General features: G+C 45.9%; 1 protein-coding gene across 6 annotated transcripts in view; it reads right to left on the bottom strand.

Moving 5' to 3' along the window:
• Positions 1 to 17,583, bottom strand: part of LOC119862993 (ankyrin repeat and fibronectin type-III domain-containing protein 1-like) — a 617,559-nt gene that overhangs the window by 70,392 nt on the left and 529,584 nt on the right. For 2 of the 6 annotated variants that reach the window (XM_043493659.1, XM_043493660.1), the window contains one exon: positions 12,424 to 12,552. The exons of 3 other annotated variants lie outside the window; for them this stretch is intronic. In XM_043493659.1, coding sequence (XP_043349594.1) covers positions 12,424 to 12,552 — 129 coding nt within the window. Of the gene's footprint in view, positions 1 to 3,043; positions 3,171 to 12,423; positions 12,553 to 17,583 lie in introns of those variants that run through there. One more of the 6 variants, XM_038420631.2, reaches the window with a different exon arrangement.

Genomic DNA, 17,583 nt, shown 5'->3' with positions numbered 1-17,583 from the left:
TACAGAAACACTGGAACCAAGGGGTGAGGAGAGTAGAACGGGCACATGGATTGGGCCTCAATCCTGTAAGATGCTGAATATCTTCCACTTCCGTTGGCTCGGACAGGAGTGGCAGGTGCAGGATCAGGGCCGTGGCGAAGAGAAACCTGATGCTGAAATGGAAAACCGGTTTCCATACAAAACCAAAGCAAACAGGTAAGCCCCTTGTCTTTGTCCATCTGTACATCTCTTAAGTCCCAGTCTGGTGCTTTAACCACAGGCCACACTTCGCTCTGGGTTCAATGGGGGTGCTCCTGACCTTCTCTGGTGTGAGGTAGAGGAAAATCAGGCCCATTAGTCCCGGTGGAACACATGCTTCAGTTTTTACACTGACTTCTTAGGGTGTGCCTAAACTGTAGTCTTAGCCCCTGCTCCTACATGTGTTTTCGCTTAGCCCCCGACCATCCACTCACCAATCCCTCAAGCATGTGCTTGCCAGCACTTGGGACCTATGCTTGCTAGCATGGCTGGGGGTATGAGTTACAGCAGCAGCTGTGCTTTAGCTCAGCTGAAACCTGCCCACTTTGCAGGCAAGATCACTGAGTGCTGAAATCCTCCTATGTTCTTCACACAACTTCCGCAAAGGGACAGACAAGTTCTCCCACAATTGGCACAGGTGACAGGAAAAGAATCCTAGAGCATCTCAGCACAAAGAACCATGGCATATGCCTATGAACACATACAAGTAAGCGCAGAAACAGTGAGGACACAGTAACACAGGTAGGGGATGTTACATCCAGGCTAGGCTAACCTGTGTGCCCAGATCCAGGTGCCAATCACTCGGACTAACTATGCACTGTGTAGATGTACTCTTGGCTCTCCCTATTATCTCTATATGGAGATAATACTTCCCATCTCCCACCCTTTGTCTGGACCGTGAGCTCCTCAGGGCATGGTTGCTGAGCACAATGGGGCCCTGATCTCAAATGGCACATCTAGGAGCTACTGGAATACAAACAACAACAATAATTTGATTTTCCCCATGATCTGGAAAAGAAACCTGGCTTTTTACTTGATTACTTCTTCGATGGTGCCCCAGCATGACTGACGATGTCAGCATAGCACTGTCACTGGAGCTGAGACCCCATCCTGCAAACTGTTCTGTGTGGGTGAGCCTTACAAGATGTATCTGTGCAAAGCCACAATGGATGGGATCCTTCTGCACAGAGCAATTTGCAGGACTAGGGCCTAGCTGGGGCTGCCAAATCAACAGTAAGAGCAGAAGTAAACATTGGTTTGTGTAGGTCCTAGGGTATGTCTACACTACCTGCCAAATCGGCAGGCAGTGATCCATCCAGCGGGGGTTGATTTATCGCATCTAGTCTAGACGCGACAAATTGACCCCCGAGCGCTCTCTCCTCCACTGCCACGAGAGGCGCAGGTAGAGTCGACGGGGGAGCGACAGCAGTCGACTCACCCCAGCGAAGACACCGCGGTGAGCATGTCTCAGAACGTCGACTTCAGCTACGTTATTCACTTAGCTGAAGTTGCGTAACTTAGATCGATCCCCTGCTCCCCCAGTGTAGACCAGGCCCTAGATAAACACTGGCTCCCAGCTGCCCTTATTCTTTGCAGGAGAAGTGCTGGACATTTCTAAACTAAATGTTGTGAATCTGGTGAACGTCCGCTCAGCCCCAGTTTAAATGTCACACTTTGGTCGAAATTACTCCAGTATTTGTGCTTCTTACAAGGTTTGACCTCACAACTGAAGTTTTCAAAAGCCGCTGCCTGTTATTTGGCATAGTTGCAAACAGTGGAGGACATCATTTACTACACAGGTAGGGCCTGAATCAAGTGTGTGTCTCTCCATTGCTTCCGACGGGCTTTGGAGCAGGCTCTTATTGCCATGGTCTATTTATTATGAAGCCTCCTGGTTTCTAACATCAGCATATTAAGATTAAGCAACAACCATCTGGCAGTACAAAGAGAACACTGTAAGTGGCTCTATCACATCACTGAGGGGTGCTATCTGCTGTTGCATACGGCTTCCAAGTTCATTGCAGAAGTGGGTGCTTGCTCACTTCTCTACCCACTTTCTCACAAGCTTTCAGCACCAGCTTCTATCTTGCACACTGCTGCTTTATTCACCCTGACAGAACCCCTCCCCCCCCCCAACTACAGGACCACACACTAGGCAGTACTTAATCCTTAAGTGAGGCTTATAGTGTGTTGGCCTTGTGTGATAGTCCACAGCACAGGGCCTAATTTCACTCGCTGGGCTTAAAATACAAGATGAGTTTATGAAAGCATCTCCCAAATCATGTCAAGATTCTCCTGCTTTGCCCTTGCCCATGCAAATGACTGGAGCAAACAAATGGGGGGGGGAGGGGGAAGAAGAAATGCTGGTGTGAATCCCAGAGTGCATTTTGATTCAATGGCATTAATGACCCTGTTTCTGTGAGAGCTAAAAGTTCTATGCTGAAAAAAAAAAAGGGGGGGGGGGGCCTTTTCAGCTCTAATGCTGAACTCTTTGCTGGAAACAGGACTTAAAGAATCAACATGGTGCAAACTGTAACTTGTTTTCAATTTGTGAATGATCTACAGGCGATGGATTATGTGCTGCATTATTTTAAACAGCAATTACCTTTGAGACTCTCACACCGTTTGCAGAGAACTTTGCAAATAGGATTGTAGTGAGGCAGGACTCACCAGCACCACGCCTCCTGTCAGTCATCCTGGGAATTAGCTCTGCCGCTCCAAAGCGCCCTCTGCATGACAGTGTCTCACCTGCCACTGACCCCCATGTCCCTCCTGGACCCTAGTGTCCCTCTACAGCAGAGTTCTACCCCCTGCAGTAACCCCACAGCTCTGGGTCTCCCCTCCCCAGGGAACCCCCAACCCTCTATCCCCATCTCACCTCAGTCTATGGCTACTGCCAGTCACCATCTAGCCCCTGCTCACTGGGGCAGACTGCAGTGTATAAGCCATTCATCACTGGCAAAGGGGGGTTTGGACCTACTGCCTTTGCCTAACCCCTGGGCTGCAGCCTCTGCAATCCCAGTACCTGGTTTGGTCTTTGACAGGGCCTGCCGCCTGGGGAGTTGCCAGCTCCTCTCACCTTTCCCCAGCCCTGCTTGGTTGCCTGCACTCTCAGCTCCCAGGCAGCTAGGTCCTTCTCCCTCTGAAGCAAAAGGGAGAGACCTGACCCAGTTCCTCCCTGAGCCCTTATAACAGGGCCAGGTGTGGCCTGATTGGGGTGTGGTCCAGCTGTGGCTGTTTCCCCCAATCAGCCTAGCCTTTGCTTGCAGCCCCAGCCCCCTCCCAGGGCTGGCTTTAACCCTTTCAGGGCCAGAGCAGGTGGCTACCCCACTACAAGGATAAAAGATGATTTTTGTCAAATAAATTATTCACTGTAAATTATTTTCTCTGGGTACCTTTATGGGCCACCTCACCACAGAATGTGAGCACCTCACAGTCATTAATGAATTTATCCTCATAACATCAGGAAGGCAGGGAAGTGATATCCCCACTTTACAGAGGAGGGATTGAGGCTCAGTGCTTAAGGCCCAGGTTGTCAAAGGTATTTCAGTTCCTAACTTCCATTGAAATCAGTGGAAGTTAGGAGCCTAAATTCCTTTGTGAATCTGGGTCTAAGTGATTTGCCCAAGGTAACAGCGGGAGTCTGGGGCAGAGCTGAAACCAAATCATCTAGCTCCTACTTCAGTACCTTAGCCCCAGAGGTTCTCAACCTGGGGGTTGAGAACAGGGGTCAAGAGGTTTGCAGCTAGATAGAAGGGGACCCTGGCTAGATGGGAGAAGATTCCAAGGTGAACTTGGTATGGAAAATGGTGTTCCAGTAGGTAAACAGCTAACCCCCATCCTTAACATAAAGCCCCCCCTTTCAGTGAGTGGTGAGAGGAGGAGGAGGGAGTTCAGCACTTACACAGGAGCCTCCCTGGTTTCTGGACTGCAGTTCCTTTTTCCCACATTCATTTAACACAAACCTAGTTTCCAGGAGCCTGAATCACTTATTAAAGCAAAACTCTGTCAGAAAAGCCAGTGGAAATGTAGCCAGAACGAAGAGCTCAGGCTCGGGCCCTACTGTGTGTTAGCATTTGGCAATCCTGAGTTTCACAAAGCAGCATCGCACACTGGAGCAGACCGCAAGTGCAGTGTCAAAGTCCAATTCCATACAGCTAATTCAATAAGTCACAGATACCATTACTTCATAAGGCAGAGAGACTCCAAAGTTATTAGGGGAATTGGGAGTGGGGGGAGGAAAAGTTGAAATGGAGAAGGGAGAGAGACAGGGAGGGTGGAGGGGGGGAGCTAAGACAAGCAGCAGAACAAAACATCCCATAAATCATGAGAAGCTGCTGAAATACCAGAACAAATGACCCCATAGCTTGGCCATTGTTCCTGAGTGATGGCTTAAAGCACTCCCAGTGGAGACAAAGTGCCTCCAGGTTTGTTTCAACACTGTGCCTGCCCCATTCAGAGCAGTGCATGCACTGCTCAGCATGACCAGCAACCCTGAGATTCTGGGGAAGGCCTATGTGGTTTAGGAATAGTGGCTGAGATTTGCAAAGCCACCTATGGGAACTGGACACTCCATTCCCATTAATTTAGTGGGCTTTGGGCATCCTCAGCTCTAAGCCTGCTTTGAATATCTCATGTGACAGTAACACTCTCACCAGTCACAGGTTTAACCAAAGCACCTGCACATACCCCAGACCTAGACATATGCCCCCCACCCCCTCTTTAATTATCTAGGGCTGTTCTTTTCCCCCCATACACTAGTTATTTTTTCCTCTCTTTGGCTAAGGTCTTCTTAGGAGCTTGAAAATTAAGCAGGCCTAAATCTCATCTCACTTAACCTCATGTAAATCAGGAGTACTAGGATATGACAATGAAAACACACTGGTCACTTCCATGTTGAATGTGAATCATTTTCACATTCTGGTTCTCATGCCTCAGCCCAAATCTGCAATTGTGGAGGTCACATACCGCAAGGGAATACTTAAACCCAAAGAGAAAGTCTACAGCATTACAAAATTTGAAACTGCATCATAAAAACATTTCCATTAAAAGCGTTTTGCTTTTTAACCAAACCTAAAATGTGGGCTTGAGCGATCTGCCAATAATAATGCAATGACACTTGGCTCCTCTATGGTGCCTGGAAAGGGGCTGGTACTGCAGAGACACACTGCCCCAACCTGGAGCTCCGGGATGCACCTTGCCAAAAGAAGGCACGGTATCTCTAAGGGCTCTACTGCAGAGGGAGCACAGCCACCCTTTTTAGGTCCTACCCACACTACAATATTCAGGGTCAGCTATACTTGCCAGAGTGCTTTTGTGGATGCTGATCCTGCACAGTCCTTGTGCTCAGGGGAATGCATGATCAGCAAGTCTACCTGGTCTCTGTGTAGGGGCATAAAGGGGAAACCTTCTTGCCTCTTTTCCCCAGCCATACAGGGGCAGGCACAATCCAACCCTCAATAAGTTTCAACATCTAGGTTTCCTTATTATCCTCATTTTACAAATAGGGGAAACTGAGGAACAGAGATTAAGTGATTTACCAATGCATAGCCAGGAACTGAACCCAAATATCCTCTCATCAGTGATCCTTTAACTGCTTGTAATGGGCTGCCAAAATGCAGAGCAGAGATACATGGGAAAGTGTGGAATGTACAGTATTTTTACTAAAGTAGCTTAGAATAAGCTAGTCTCAGGATATATTACAGTGAGGCTCCCCAATGTGAAAAACGTGAGAAAGAAGTGCAGAGAAGGGGGGAGTGATTAGAAAAAAAAGAACATAAATGAAGGGAAAGAAACAAATCGGGGAGATATACAAAACAACCAGAGGTAAAGGGGCAGGAAAGGAAAAGTAGAGAGGGAAGAGAAGCAGAAAGAACCCGAGGTTAAAGAAAGAAAAAACAGAAAAGGAGAGAGTGAATTAATGAAAGATGAACCAAATCAAATGGAACTGAAAGATACAAGCCTGGAGCATGAAAAAAAGAAGAATCGAAGGAGATGGAATCTGAGACAAAGGCACTAGAATTTCGGATGAAGTTCCTTGCAAGAGGGTGTTAAAGGGACAAGCTGAACACAGACTTTGTATGGATTAAAAGCTGGTTAAGAGATGATGTAAAATAGAGAAATAACTGATAATTTCTAAGTATGCAAAAAGTTAAAGGTGATCTGTGGCAAAGGGATAAAATTGGTGGTTTTTGGGAAGATTTCTGCTTTTTTTTTTAACCTTAGAAATACCAAGAATGTCAAATTTTGTCATCTCCGGTTTGTTAGAGGACTCATTGAAGGTGTTAGAGGTGGGATGTTTATTTTCTCAGTGCTTACTTGAGTAGGAGAAGGTGCTGAATCTTTAACTACAAGACCTTTTCTCCCATGTGTTGCTTGGTCACTGGAGTTAAACAGGTATTACAAACAAACAGAAATCAATGAGTTATAAACAGTCTCACTGAAAATCCCTTCCTCGCTCAATTTCCTAGCTTGCTCTCTCTTGGAACCTCTGATACCACAATCTTACAATTTCTCCACCTCCCATACAATCTTTCAACACAACAGACCTGAATTTCTAATATAAGAAATAAGCAGGGAAAGAATAATTTTAAAAATAAAAACACTATTCAGGCCTTCTTTATATATCCTACAAAAGCCACTACATGGATATTCCACTCTGCATTACCCCTCCTGCTGCACATCAGACTGCTCCTGGTCTCTGAAGCATTAAGTATTGGGATTTGCCATGAGCACGATCCCAGACGAGAAGGACCAATGGTCTGAGGCAGTATGGCATATTCATAGGTCCCTAACAGAAGGGACTTTGTGGGACCAGCTTAAAAAAATAGCCTAAAAAAGTCTAATAATGAAGTACTTATATTAGTAAATAACATATGAATGAAATAAGTGTTTTCTCAATACTTCACTCCCCCCCACCCTTTTTCTTACCAAGTAGAACATAGCAGGCATCGTGTAGTTACAGCTAAACTCAGGAGCAAAATCTTGTTTCACTTGCTTTTTAGAGTACATAAATATGTGCTGCCTAAATAAAGCGTGTACTGTGCCACAGGACCAACAGGGACCATTGATGTTTTGCATCTCATGGACACAGGGCATGGGGAGGCAAGCAAGCTGGGTTCTAGACTCTCCTCAGACGCTGACTGCCTGTGTGATCTTGGGGGCTAATCACTGAGGGGGCAGATATTTAAAGGTATTTAGGCACCTAGTGGGATTTTCCAAAGCATCTAGGTGCCTAGCTCCTGTTGAAATCATTGAGTTTTAGAAACCTAAATTCCTTTGAAAAGCAGCACTTGGGTGCCTATTCTTTTGGGTGCTCAGCTTCTGACATTTAGGGCCTGATTTTCAGAGGAGCTAAATAACTGCAGCTCCTATTGTGGGTGTTCAGTAACTCTGAAAATCCAGCCCTAAATGGGCACTTCAAATCAGCGGGCCTCAAAATTTGAAAATTTTAGCTTCAGCCTCCTGGTGCCTCATTTTCCGCATCTGAAGAATGAGGAACACTTACACACCTGATGGAGTGCTGTGAGAGGTAATCAATTGATTGGATATGTACCAATATACGTATTATTATTTATGTTACCAGAACAAATAAGAGGCCTGCTTTTGGACCTCACTTGCTAGGTGCTACACACACACGCCAAAAAGAGCCTGCAATTTTGATTTACAAGTACAAATTAGGTACTTTTACATAAAACTGAGGAATGTAAATGTACATGTCCAAGCGCTGACAACGTGAGTTCCAGTCCTGCAAAGACAACTGCAGACCTCCAGGTCCAAGCAAAACCCCACTGACTGGGGGAACTAATGGAATGATGACATTACGAAGCCAAGCAAGTGAATGTCCCCTTTGCAGGGCCTGGCTTTAGCGTACAATGTGTTACCTCCACATGTGGTCCACATTTTCAAATAGCAATCCACTCGGCTTGCAGATGTGTCCGTTCACAATATTGTGGATGTGAGCACCTGCGCACACCCTTTTCCAGCACCAACCCCAATGCTTAGGTGATGGGTTTAAAATGCTATTATCTGCCAGTGCATGTTAGTGCTGAACAGTGTGCATGTGGGTGTCCGCACGGGCATGCTGCAGCTTTGAAAACTTGGCCATGTATGTTTGAAAGTAAATTAAACTCTCATACTGAAACAATATGCCTACTGCAGCTCCTGGATTTCGTACTGAACCAGAAGTGGCGGAAGGGGTAAGTAGAAGATCCAAACAATATTCTATGAAGACATTAAGATGCTTAGGGGCTCAATTATGGCTCTGACTGTTACAATGGATTGCTCCCCAATAGGTGGTGTTACAGTATGCTTATGTATATATAGGCTTGGCAGAATTTGATTTTTAGGTTATAATTTTGACAGATAATATCAATGTTTATTTTTAAGCATTTTTTCTATTTTTCTCAATTTAAATTTTTACAGTTGCACAAAATTATGGGTTTTAAGCATTTTCCTCTATTTTTATTTATTTAAATTTTCAGTTGTGGGAAATTGGGAGGGATGGGGAGGATAAGACAATTATTTAATGATAGCAAAGGTTGAGATTCAAAAAGTTAAAACTTTATAATGATTAAAACATAAAATGTCAACATCATGTCAAAACATACAAAGTCAATGTCCTTAAATCAAACTCTAACAAGTTCCCAAGTATCATTTTCCTTACTTTGCCTCTGTACATTTCAATTATTGATGGAAATATTTTTTGTCAATTTGTGTGTGTGTGGTGAAATCAACATTTACCAATAAAAATCTAATAATTCCAAGTTTATGCATAGGGTAATATCTTTGAGACTTGTCAAGAAGTTCTTGATGAGAGAAGTCAGAATATGTGCAGGAAGGAATGAAGCCTGAATGTTGTGCTGTCTTAGACCACTTTCTTTTGTACACTTGACTACTGAACACTAGAGCTAGGTGAAAGTTTTTGGCTAAAATATTTTTTTGGCAAAAAAAGCAGTTTCAGCAACACCGAAATGTTTTACAGATTCATGCTGGTTTTGCTGAATTGTTTCAGTCAAAACCCCCACGCACCCCAAGATTTTGAAAAAAATCTGTTCTGTTTTGACATTTTTCTAAATGAAATGTTTCAATTTTTCAGTTCAAAATGTTTTGAAACTTCCTCTAATTTGATTAAAATACACCCAAAACCATTTTAAAATGAGCAAAATTGACACAAAATATTTTATTTGACCCAAACAATTTTTTGATTTTTGGATTTTTCCGAACATTTTGAAAAATTTCTTGGGGTGACCCAAAACATTTCTTTCCTCTACCCCAGTGACTTGCAAGCCCCATTATTCACACTGCTCGACTGAACACTTGTGAATCTGGTCTCCCAAAAGAAGAAGAAGAAGCAAATTGCCCAGCTGCGATGCCTGAGGATGGGGTGCCTTGGAGAGGCATAGTACCTCATCTAGAGGCCTGGGAGAAGAACAAGAAGTGCAGCCCTTAGCTACACTTTCACAAGTGAAGTTAGTGCTTTCCTACAGTATCACCAGCCTGACCCCGAGAGCCGGGCTTTCCCTGCCTAGAAATGGCCCACCTCATGCTGCAGTGTGCTGCCAGCAGTGGTCAATGGCTGCCTCCACCCCCTTTGCTCTGGCAATGCTGGGAGTCAGACTATGCCTGATCTCTATGGGTACATTATGGTGGGTTGACAGGACGTACTCTTAGCATATCTGTGCAGGGAGGAAGGTGTAAGTGAGCCACAGGTGTTGCAAACTGCTGGGTACAAACATGAATGGAGGATGATTGTTATACTCCCGTGTACATTCCAGGTTACATTCAGCCATTAGAACCCCCGACAGATGGGATAACATTAGAAAAATTACAAGGAGTCCAGTGCCACCTTAAAGACTAACAGATTTATTTGGGCATAAACTTTCATGGGTAAAAAACCCACTTCTTCAGATGCATCAGAAGTGGGTTTTTTACCCATGAAAGCTTATGCCCAAATAAATCTGTTAGTCTTTAAAGTGCCACCAGACTCCTTGTTGTTTTTGTGGATACAGACTAACACGGCTACTCTCAATATTAGAAAAATTCTCATTCTGAGCCACAGATTGTGTATCCTTGGTTTCCAAAGTGGTTGTGTTTGACAAGTTTTACCTAAAGGTGATTACTCCTCACTAAGGATTTGTTTCCAGGCTGCTTCACAAAACCCTGTGAAATATTATCATTTATTATTGCCAAACAAACATGAGACAGCTGGCTTCCCCCAGCACTGACAGCTGAAGCTGAAATATACTCCAGAGATAATATGGAAACTCAGTAAGAATTAAATGGTTAAAGGTGACCAGCAAAGGGGGATGGATAGGAATTGGGCTTGTGCCTTTTTTGCTTCTTTATGCTGGAAAAAGAAGGGCTGAACTGGGTTTTTTGTTTGTTTTTTGGGTTGCACATTAGAAATTTAGGTCTTGTCTAGTTTGGAAGATCCCATGGTGGTTGAAGGATGGAATGAGGACATCAGAAGAGCTACGAGAGTGAAAGTTGAGCAATTGGAAAGGAAAGGGATTTTTAGTCAGGTTGTTTAAAACTCTGGGTTTTGTTCATACCTATTTAACTTTGATGTCTAATTACCATTATGGAGAAAGGCAGCCTATTAGAAGGATTCAACACCCTCACTCCTTCCATTAAGCAGCTAGAGCTTAGAATAAATGGCCCAGAATTCTCCAGCAAAAGCAGGGAAAAAACAGACTTGACATTCCTAAGGAATTTTTTTTAAAGTTCTGATTTCTTTATCCAATCAATAATAATAAGGCACAATTCCCATTTTGAGAAAAATCTTCCCTAATGGTGAGAGGATTGAGCTATGAGCGGGCTCCAAGACTATCTCATCGAGACACACAAACCTGGATAAATTATTTCCATCTCAAACAGGTGAGCAGTCTCAGAATAAAGCTGGCAGTTTAGCTCAAACTGGAGCAGTGCATGCAGAGTCTCAGGGGTGGAGGGGTGTCACACCTACAGAACACCACAATAAGAATATTTTGCACTGCTAGAGCGCATGTCACCCAAAGATCTCAAAGCACTTTACAAAGGGAGGCAAGGATCATGACCCTCATTTTACAGAGGAGGAAATGAGGCACCGTGAAGTCACTTACCCAGAGTAAGTCCATGGCAGAGCTAGGAATAGATCCCAAATCTCCTGACATCTCGCACCATGCTCTAACCATCAGACAACCCTGCCTCCTACAACCGCAGCCTGCTCCAGTTTATATACATTAGGTGGGTGGCTGGCTGACAAGGTGCCAGTTGCACTGATCCCCTGACAGCTGGTGAGGAAGGCTGGGTGGGGCCTGCATGTGGAATGAAGGGGTGGAAGCCATGGGCAAAGAGCCCCACGTGGCTTCAGCTTCCTGCTTCACCCCTCCAAAGCTCCTAAAGGAGGGAGAATGCAAAGGTGTCTAGAGGCTGTTCAAGCATAAAACCTCCTTTGCCTGGTTTCCTGGCTTCTCTTTACCTCGAGCCAAAGGACTTGGCATTGGAGCCTGGATCCCTTTGTTTTGCAATAACACCAGGCAGGGAGTTTGTTTATTCACTCAGAACAAATTATTGTCTTAATTAAAAGTTTTTGAGAAGCTGTATCCATCCCACATAGTTAGCGCTTATCATCTGCCTCCCACACACCTCCCGGAGCATGCTCTCTGCTCCCCCAGAGATACATTCATGGACTAGCAGGGCAAACAGGAACCCAGTGCTGACTCCCAACCTTGCAAAGCTTATTTTAGCCTCCCGAGTCCCCTCTGCCAACATGGGCAGAGAGCTGTTTTCCTTTGGCACCTTTAACCCTCACCATCCTCTGTGTTCCATCCTGGGAAGGAATAGCAGCTTTCTATGTCCTATACCACTTAACCCGAGGTCAACCTCTGCTTCACATGCTAAAGGGGCCTGTTGCGGGGTCTCTGTCACACACTACAGGGGCCTGTGGGGTGGTCCCCTGTGCCTCACATGCTGGGAGAGGTCTATGATGGGTGGGTCCCCTCTGCCTCACACTGGGAAGGGTCTGTTGGGAGGTAGGGGGTCACCCCTGCCTCACATGCTGGAAGAGGCCAGTCATGGTGTCCCCTCTGCCTCACATCACTGGGGAAGCGTCCGAGACCCCAGTGAGCTGCTCCAGCCCAGGCTGGGAGACAGCGGCTGCACACCAGGCCTGTACTGCAAGTGTCTTTCACCATTCTCTCTGCTAGAGGGTAACTTCCAGTGCTGGGAGGAGGAGTGCAAATGGGTAGCCTCCTACTACCCTTTCTGTACACCCCTGACATCACTCAGCACTAATAGACAACAGCAACCGTGGTGGGGCTCAGACAACCCCAAAGAGCTCCCTACTCTGTGGGGATCTCAGCAGAAAGCTGAGGGCTGGGGTCCAAAGCTTCTTTCCTCTCAGCCCTGCCCTGAAGCTCTTACCATTCAATGCTCAGAGACCTGGGGCGGAATGCAGGCAGCTCAGCTGAGGCATACTCAGCTTTCCTCCTCTTCTCCTGCTTCTGCTTAACTGACAAACGGTGGGCAAACTTGGAGAGGCTGCTCTCCGACCTGGGGAGGGGGAAAGGAGAGGTGTTAACTTCGCTGCAGCACCTTAGGGACCAGAGGCAGGTTCAGGGCAAGGCAGAGGGATGCTCATAGGAAGCAGGAGTGAAGCAGCAGGAGGCTCAGAGGGGTAGGTATGAAGCAGCAACAGTTCTAGAATTGATTTAGCCGGACAAATTCTATCGTTTGCCTCTGCACAGCCCTGCTGATGCCAGCAGTATTGCATGGATATAATGGAGCAGCAGGTCTTGGCTCTGTAGCATTAGGCATGATTCTATCCACCTGGATAAAAACAGAGTAAGAGCTGTTCCTTTCGTCCCTAATCAGTGAAAGAGAATGTGTTACTGAGCCCTGTCCGAAGCAGAATGCAGTTAGCTAAATCAGAGAACAAGAGCATGTGAGCAAGATGCACCCCTATCTGCAGAGCGATTGCAGCTCAACAGCTGAGAAATCCTTCTTGCCAAGGCGAATCTGCAACCCCGACAACATGAGGTTCTAACTCCTCATCGGCTGCAGCTTCCTGCTCAAGCAGAAATAAAACAACCCTGTAAGGTGTGAATGTTTTGCTTCAGTGTCGATCTGGAGAGTTCCTGTGATGGGAAAGGCTGTAGCAAATGGATGGAAACTGGCTGCTCTGGGCTCCCCACATGCTGCTTGTCTCACTGCTTGGCAAGATGGTCAGCACAAGCCAGAGACTCAGCACCCTCCACAGAGAGAAGCAAAGGCAGCTGGGAATGGCACACGTGAAACTTCTGTCACAACCACACTCCCATTCACAAAAAGCCCAGAGCACTTGCACATCCCCAGCCTGGGATTGGAAACACTGAGTAGCTTTCATTCTGGGGGTTGATCTGGAAATAAACCCACTGGAGAGACATTTTGGAACAGCAAATAGAACTCATATGTCTGTGGATAAGTTCAAATGTCTGGTCTTTTCACTGACCACACCTCTTTCCCCCATGGATGGAAAGCAACAGGCCAGGGTGGCAGCCACTGAGCAATTTTAGAGAACGGCCCCCCTGAGGATCCATAACCAAGATGTGACTGCATCCCCTCTGCTACATTACAGTCCCCAGGAGCCCCCAGCACTGAGACACCCCTGCATCCCCTCTGCTACGTTACAGCCCTCAGGAACCTGCAGTACTGAAAAAACCATGTCCCCACTGCTACGTTACAGCCCCCGGGAACCCGTGGCACTGAAACACCTCTGCATCCCTTCTGCCATGTTACAGCTCCCAGGAGCCCCCAGCACCGAGACAACCCTGCATCCCTTCTGCTCTGTTACAGCCCCCAGAAACCTCTGGCACTGAGACACCCCTGTATCCCCTCTGCTACTTTACAGCCTCCAGGAATCCCCAGCACTGAGATATCCCTGCATTGCTGCTATAATATTGCATCATAGAATCATAGAAGATTAGAATTGGAAGAGACCTCAGGAGGTCATCTAGTCCAATCCCCTGTTCAAAGCAGGACCAACACCAACTAAATCATCCCAGCCAGGGCATTGTCAAGCCAGGCCTTAGAAAACTCTAAGGATGGAGATTCCACCACTTCCTTAGTAACCCATTCCGGTGCTTCACCACCCTCCTAGTGAAATAGTTTTTCCTCATATCCAACCTAAACCTCCACCACTGCAACTTGAGACCATTGCTCCTTGTTTTGTCATATCCCACCACTGAGATCAGCTGAGCTCCATCCTCTTTGGAACCCCCCTTCAGGTAGTTGAAGGCTACTATCAAATCCCCCCTCACTCTTCTCTTCTGCAGACTAAACAAGCCCAGTTTCCTCAGCCTCTCCACGTAAGTCATGTGCCCCAGCCCCCTGATCATTTTCATTGCCCTCCACTGGACTCTCTCCAATTTATCCACATCCCTTCTGTAGTGTGGGGCCCAAAACTGGACACAACACTCCAGATGTGGCCTCACCAGTGCCGAATAGAGGGGAATAATCATCTCCCCTCGATCTGCTGGCAATGCATTACATTACTCTGGGAACCTCCAGCCCTGAGACATAACTGCATCCCCTCTGCTATGCTACAGCCCTCCTGAACCTCCAGCACCAAACCCCTACGCTCCTCTTGATCCAAAAGAAGACAAGAATGAGTGAAAACCCTCAGCCCTACCTCAGGCTGAGCTGCAGTTCACTTCTTCAGAGTGGACTCCTCTGCATGGTTCCATGGCACTGCTCCCTGAAGCATGCCCAGGCAGGAAGAAGCCAGAAAAGCCAGTGTGAGGTGCTGAAATGGGATGGTGGACCTTGCCCAGTGAGAGCAGTGATCGAATGATGCATGTCAGAAGCAGCATCAGCAGGCTTCCCAGGGGGGTCCCACAAGTCTTCCTCAGCTGCAGGTAGTCACTGCCAGCCTGAGCCATTTCCACTGTGTTTTACTCCTTTTTGTTTTAAATCCTCATTGTGATGTTGCACTCCATATTATTTTATGAAAATATGCTAATGCGTATGAATATAATGTAACTGGAATATGCTTCGTGCAAAAGGTCTCTTGTAAGGTATCATTACAAAGCTTATAATCTATTGAGTGTGGTCATCCTATTTGTATAAATGTATCACTCTTGTTTCTGGTTTCAGAGTAGCAGCCGTGTTAGTCTGTATTCGCAAAAAGAAAAGGAGTACTTGTGGCACCTTAGAGACTAACAAATTTATTAGAGCATAAGCTTTCGTGAGCTACAGCTCACTTCATCGGACGCATTTCTCTTGTTTCTGAAACTTGAAACATAACTCTGAGGGCCTATTGTAATTATGCAAAGTGTGGGCCATTAATGGTGGTTTGGAATCTCGATGGCTCCCATCAGCTAGGACAACTGACCGTGGAAGGCTCTGTTTGCAAGCAGGCCTTCCTGTGAGTCAGGCTGGGAGGAATGAAGGCTTGGAGTCTCACAGGAAATGTACCAGGTCACCGGGTACTGAAATCCATCTTAAACCTGGTGCTTCTCCATTTAGAAGTGGGGGGTGGGAACCAAGAGAGACAAGAGATTCCCGCCTTGTGCCAAAGCCATATAAGGGGCTGGAGCAGAACAAAGTGAGCTGCAATCATGAGAGATCCCCAGCTACCATCTGAGCTGGAAAAAGGGCTGTACCGGGGGAAAGATTGTGCCCAGACTAGGAAGGTGTCCAGTCTGTGAAAGAAACTTACTGGAACATCTCTGAGGGTGAGGTTTTATCTGTATTCAGTTTTCTTACTGTATTAGGCATAGAGTTGCATGTTTTGTTTTATTTTATTTTGCTTGGTAATTCACTTTGTTCTGTCTGTTACTACTTGGAACCACTTAAATCCTACTTTCTGTATTTAATAAAATCACTTTTTACTTTTTAATTAACCCAGAATATGGAAGGCAGGGGCAGAAGTAGTCTTGGTATATCAGTTCGCAGCCCCAAGAGGAGTTCTGTGATCCAACCTGTCACACTCGTCTGCTCTGAAACAGGACTTTCCCCAAACGGCATCACCAAACCCACCAGACCTGCACACGCAGAGTCTCTGCCACTAACTTTTGTGACTCAGATTTGATGCTTATCCTTTCTGTTAGACCCCTCCAAAATAAAAAAGCTGCTGCAATCTAGTTCTGCTTGCACATCATGAAGGTCATTCTCAAATAAATTCAGCCACCTCTGTGCCACTCCGTCTTCCATGGAGCTGCATTGGTATAAACTGAGGGCAGAATTTGAGGATTGTGGGGCTCTATAGGTGTAGCTCAGGGTAGAATTTGTCCTGCAGAACCTTTATTATTGGCGACCACTGACGAAGCACAAGCCAGAAAAGACCCATGTTGGTTTTCAGATCCCAAGTTCAGCTTGCAGGGCTGGCAGTGTCTAGCACCCCAGCCAAACCCTCCACCCTTCCTTCTCATAAACTGAGCATCAAGCAACAGCATTTGACATTTAAAACGCTAAAATGTACTGCTTAATGATACCAGGGCGCCACTGCACCTGGTATGCACATTGCAAGAGACAGTCCCTGCCCTGATGAACTTACAATCTAAACAGACAAAGCAGAGCACGAATACCCAGGGGTACAGAACTGAAGTGACTAGCCCAAGCTCAATGGCAGAGCTGAAAGTAGAACCCACGTATCTGGTTCAGTAGCCAATCTGCTAGGCCACACTGCTTCTCCAAGAACAATCATTCTTCTCTCTCTTAACAAGAATGCTGCACCGATGATGTGCAATGTCCTGCAACAGCTTCAAACTTTTAACAGTTCTCACTCTCTCCCCCTTCTTCTGTGCTGTGTGCGTGTGTGGGGAGAAAGAAAAACTGAGACACAAGACTAATGTGGAAAAACCAGAGCAGGTGATAAATCTGGCTGCAAAGGTGTAAACCATATGGACACAGGCCCTGGTGATCTGACACATCTGAATGGACACATCTGAATGAGAACCATCCACACAGATCTGCACAGCAAGGAAACAAACTCCAACCTGTTCATATGTGTATTAAAGAGACAAGGTGGGGGAGGCAATATCTTTTATTGGACCAACTTCTGCTGGTGAGAAAGAAGCTTTCAAGTTACACAGAGCTCTTCTTCAGGTCTGGGAAAGCTACTCCCAATGTCACAGCACTGTGCATTTTGCTGTGATGCTCGGAGAACCTTTCCCAGCTCTGACAAAGAGCTTGGTGTGGCTCAAAAGCTTGACTCTCTCACCAACAGAAGTTGGTCCAAGAAAAGATACCACTTCCCTCACCGTGTCTCTCTAATCTGCCCATATAGCATCTATACCAGTTTGTGTATCTATATTTTTTAAGTTAATACATTTCCCAACTGACTTAAACAGAACAAAATACCCCCCAAAAAGGTATTTCTCAGAAATGTGAGCTCTCTGCCTCTCTTGCTGTACAATAATTGAACAGACCATGACTGGCTAGCTTTTTTTCCAGACATATTTTAAACATAGACATCTTCAATGCATTAACTCTGGTTATTGATTTATTTTTCAGTTTACAAATTGCTGTTGCTTGGGACAGGGTGGAGATGGTTTTTGGAAGGAGAAGACGTCTTTGTAAATATCACCACTGGGAAAGAGTCAG

Source organism: Dermochelys coriacea, chromosome 10, assembly GCF_009764565.3.
Source record: "Dermochelys coriacea isolate rDerCor1 chromosome 10, rDerCor1.pri.v4, whole genome shotgun sequence".
Taxonomy (NCBI): domain Eukaryota; kingdom Metazoa; phylum Chordata; order Testudines; family Dermochelyidae; genus Dermochelys; species Dermochelys coriacea.
The sequence above is the reverse complement of the archived record's forward strand: the minus strand, read 5'-3'. Positions and strand labels throughout refer to the sequence as shown.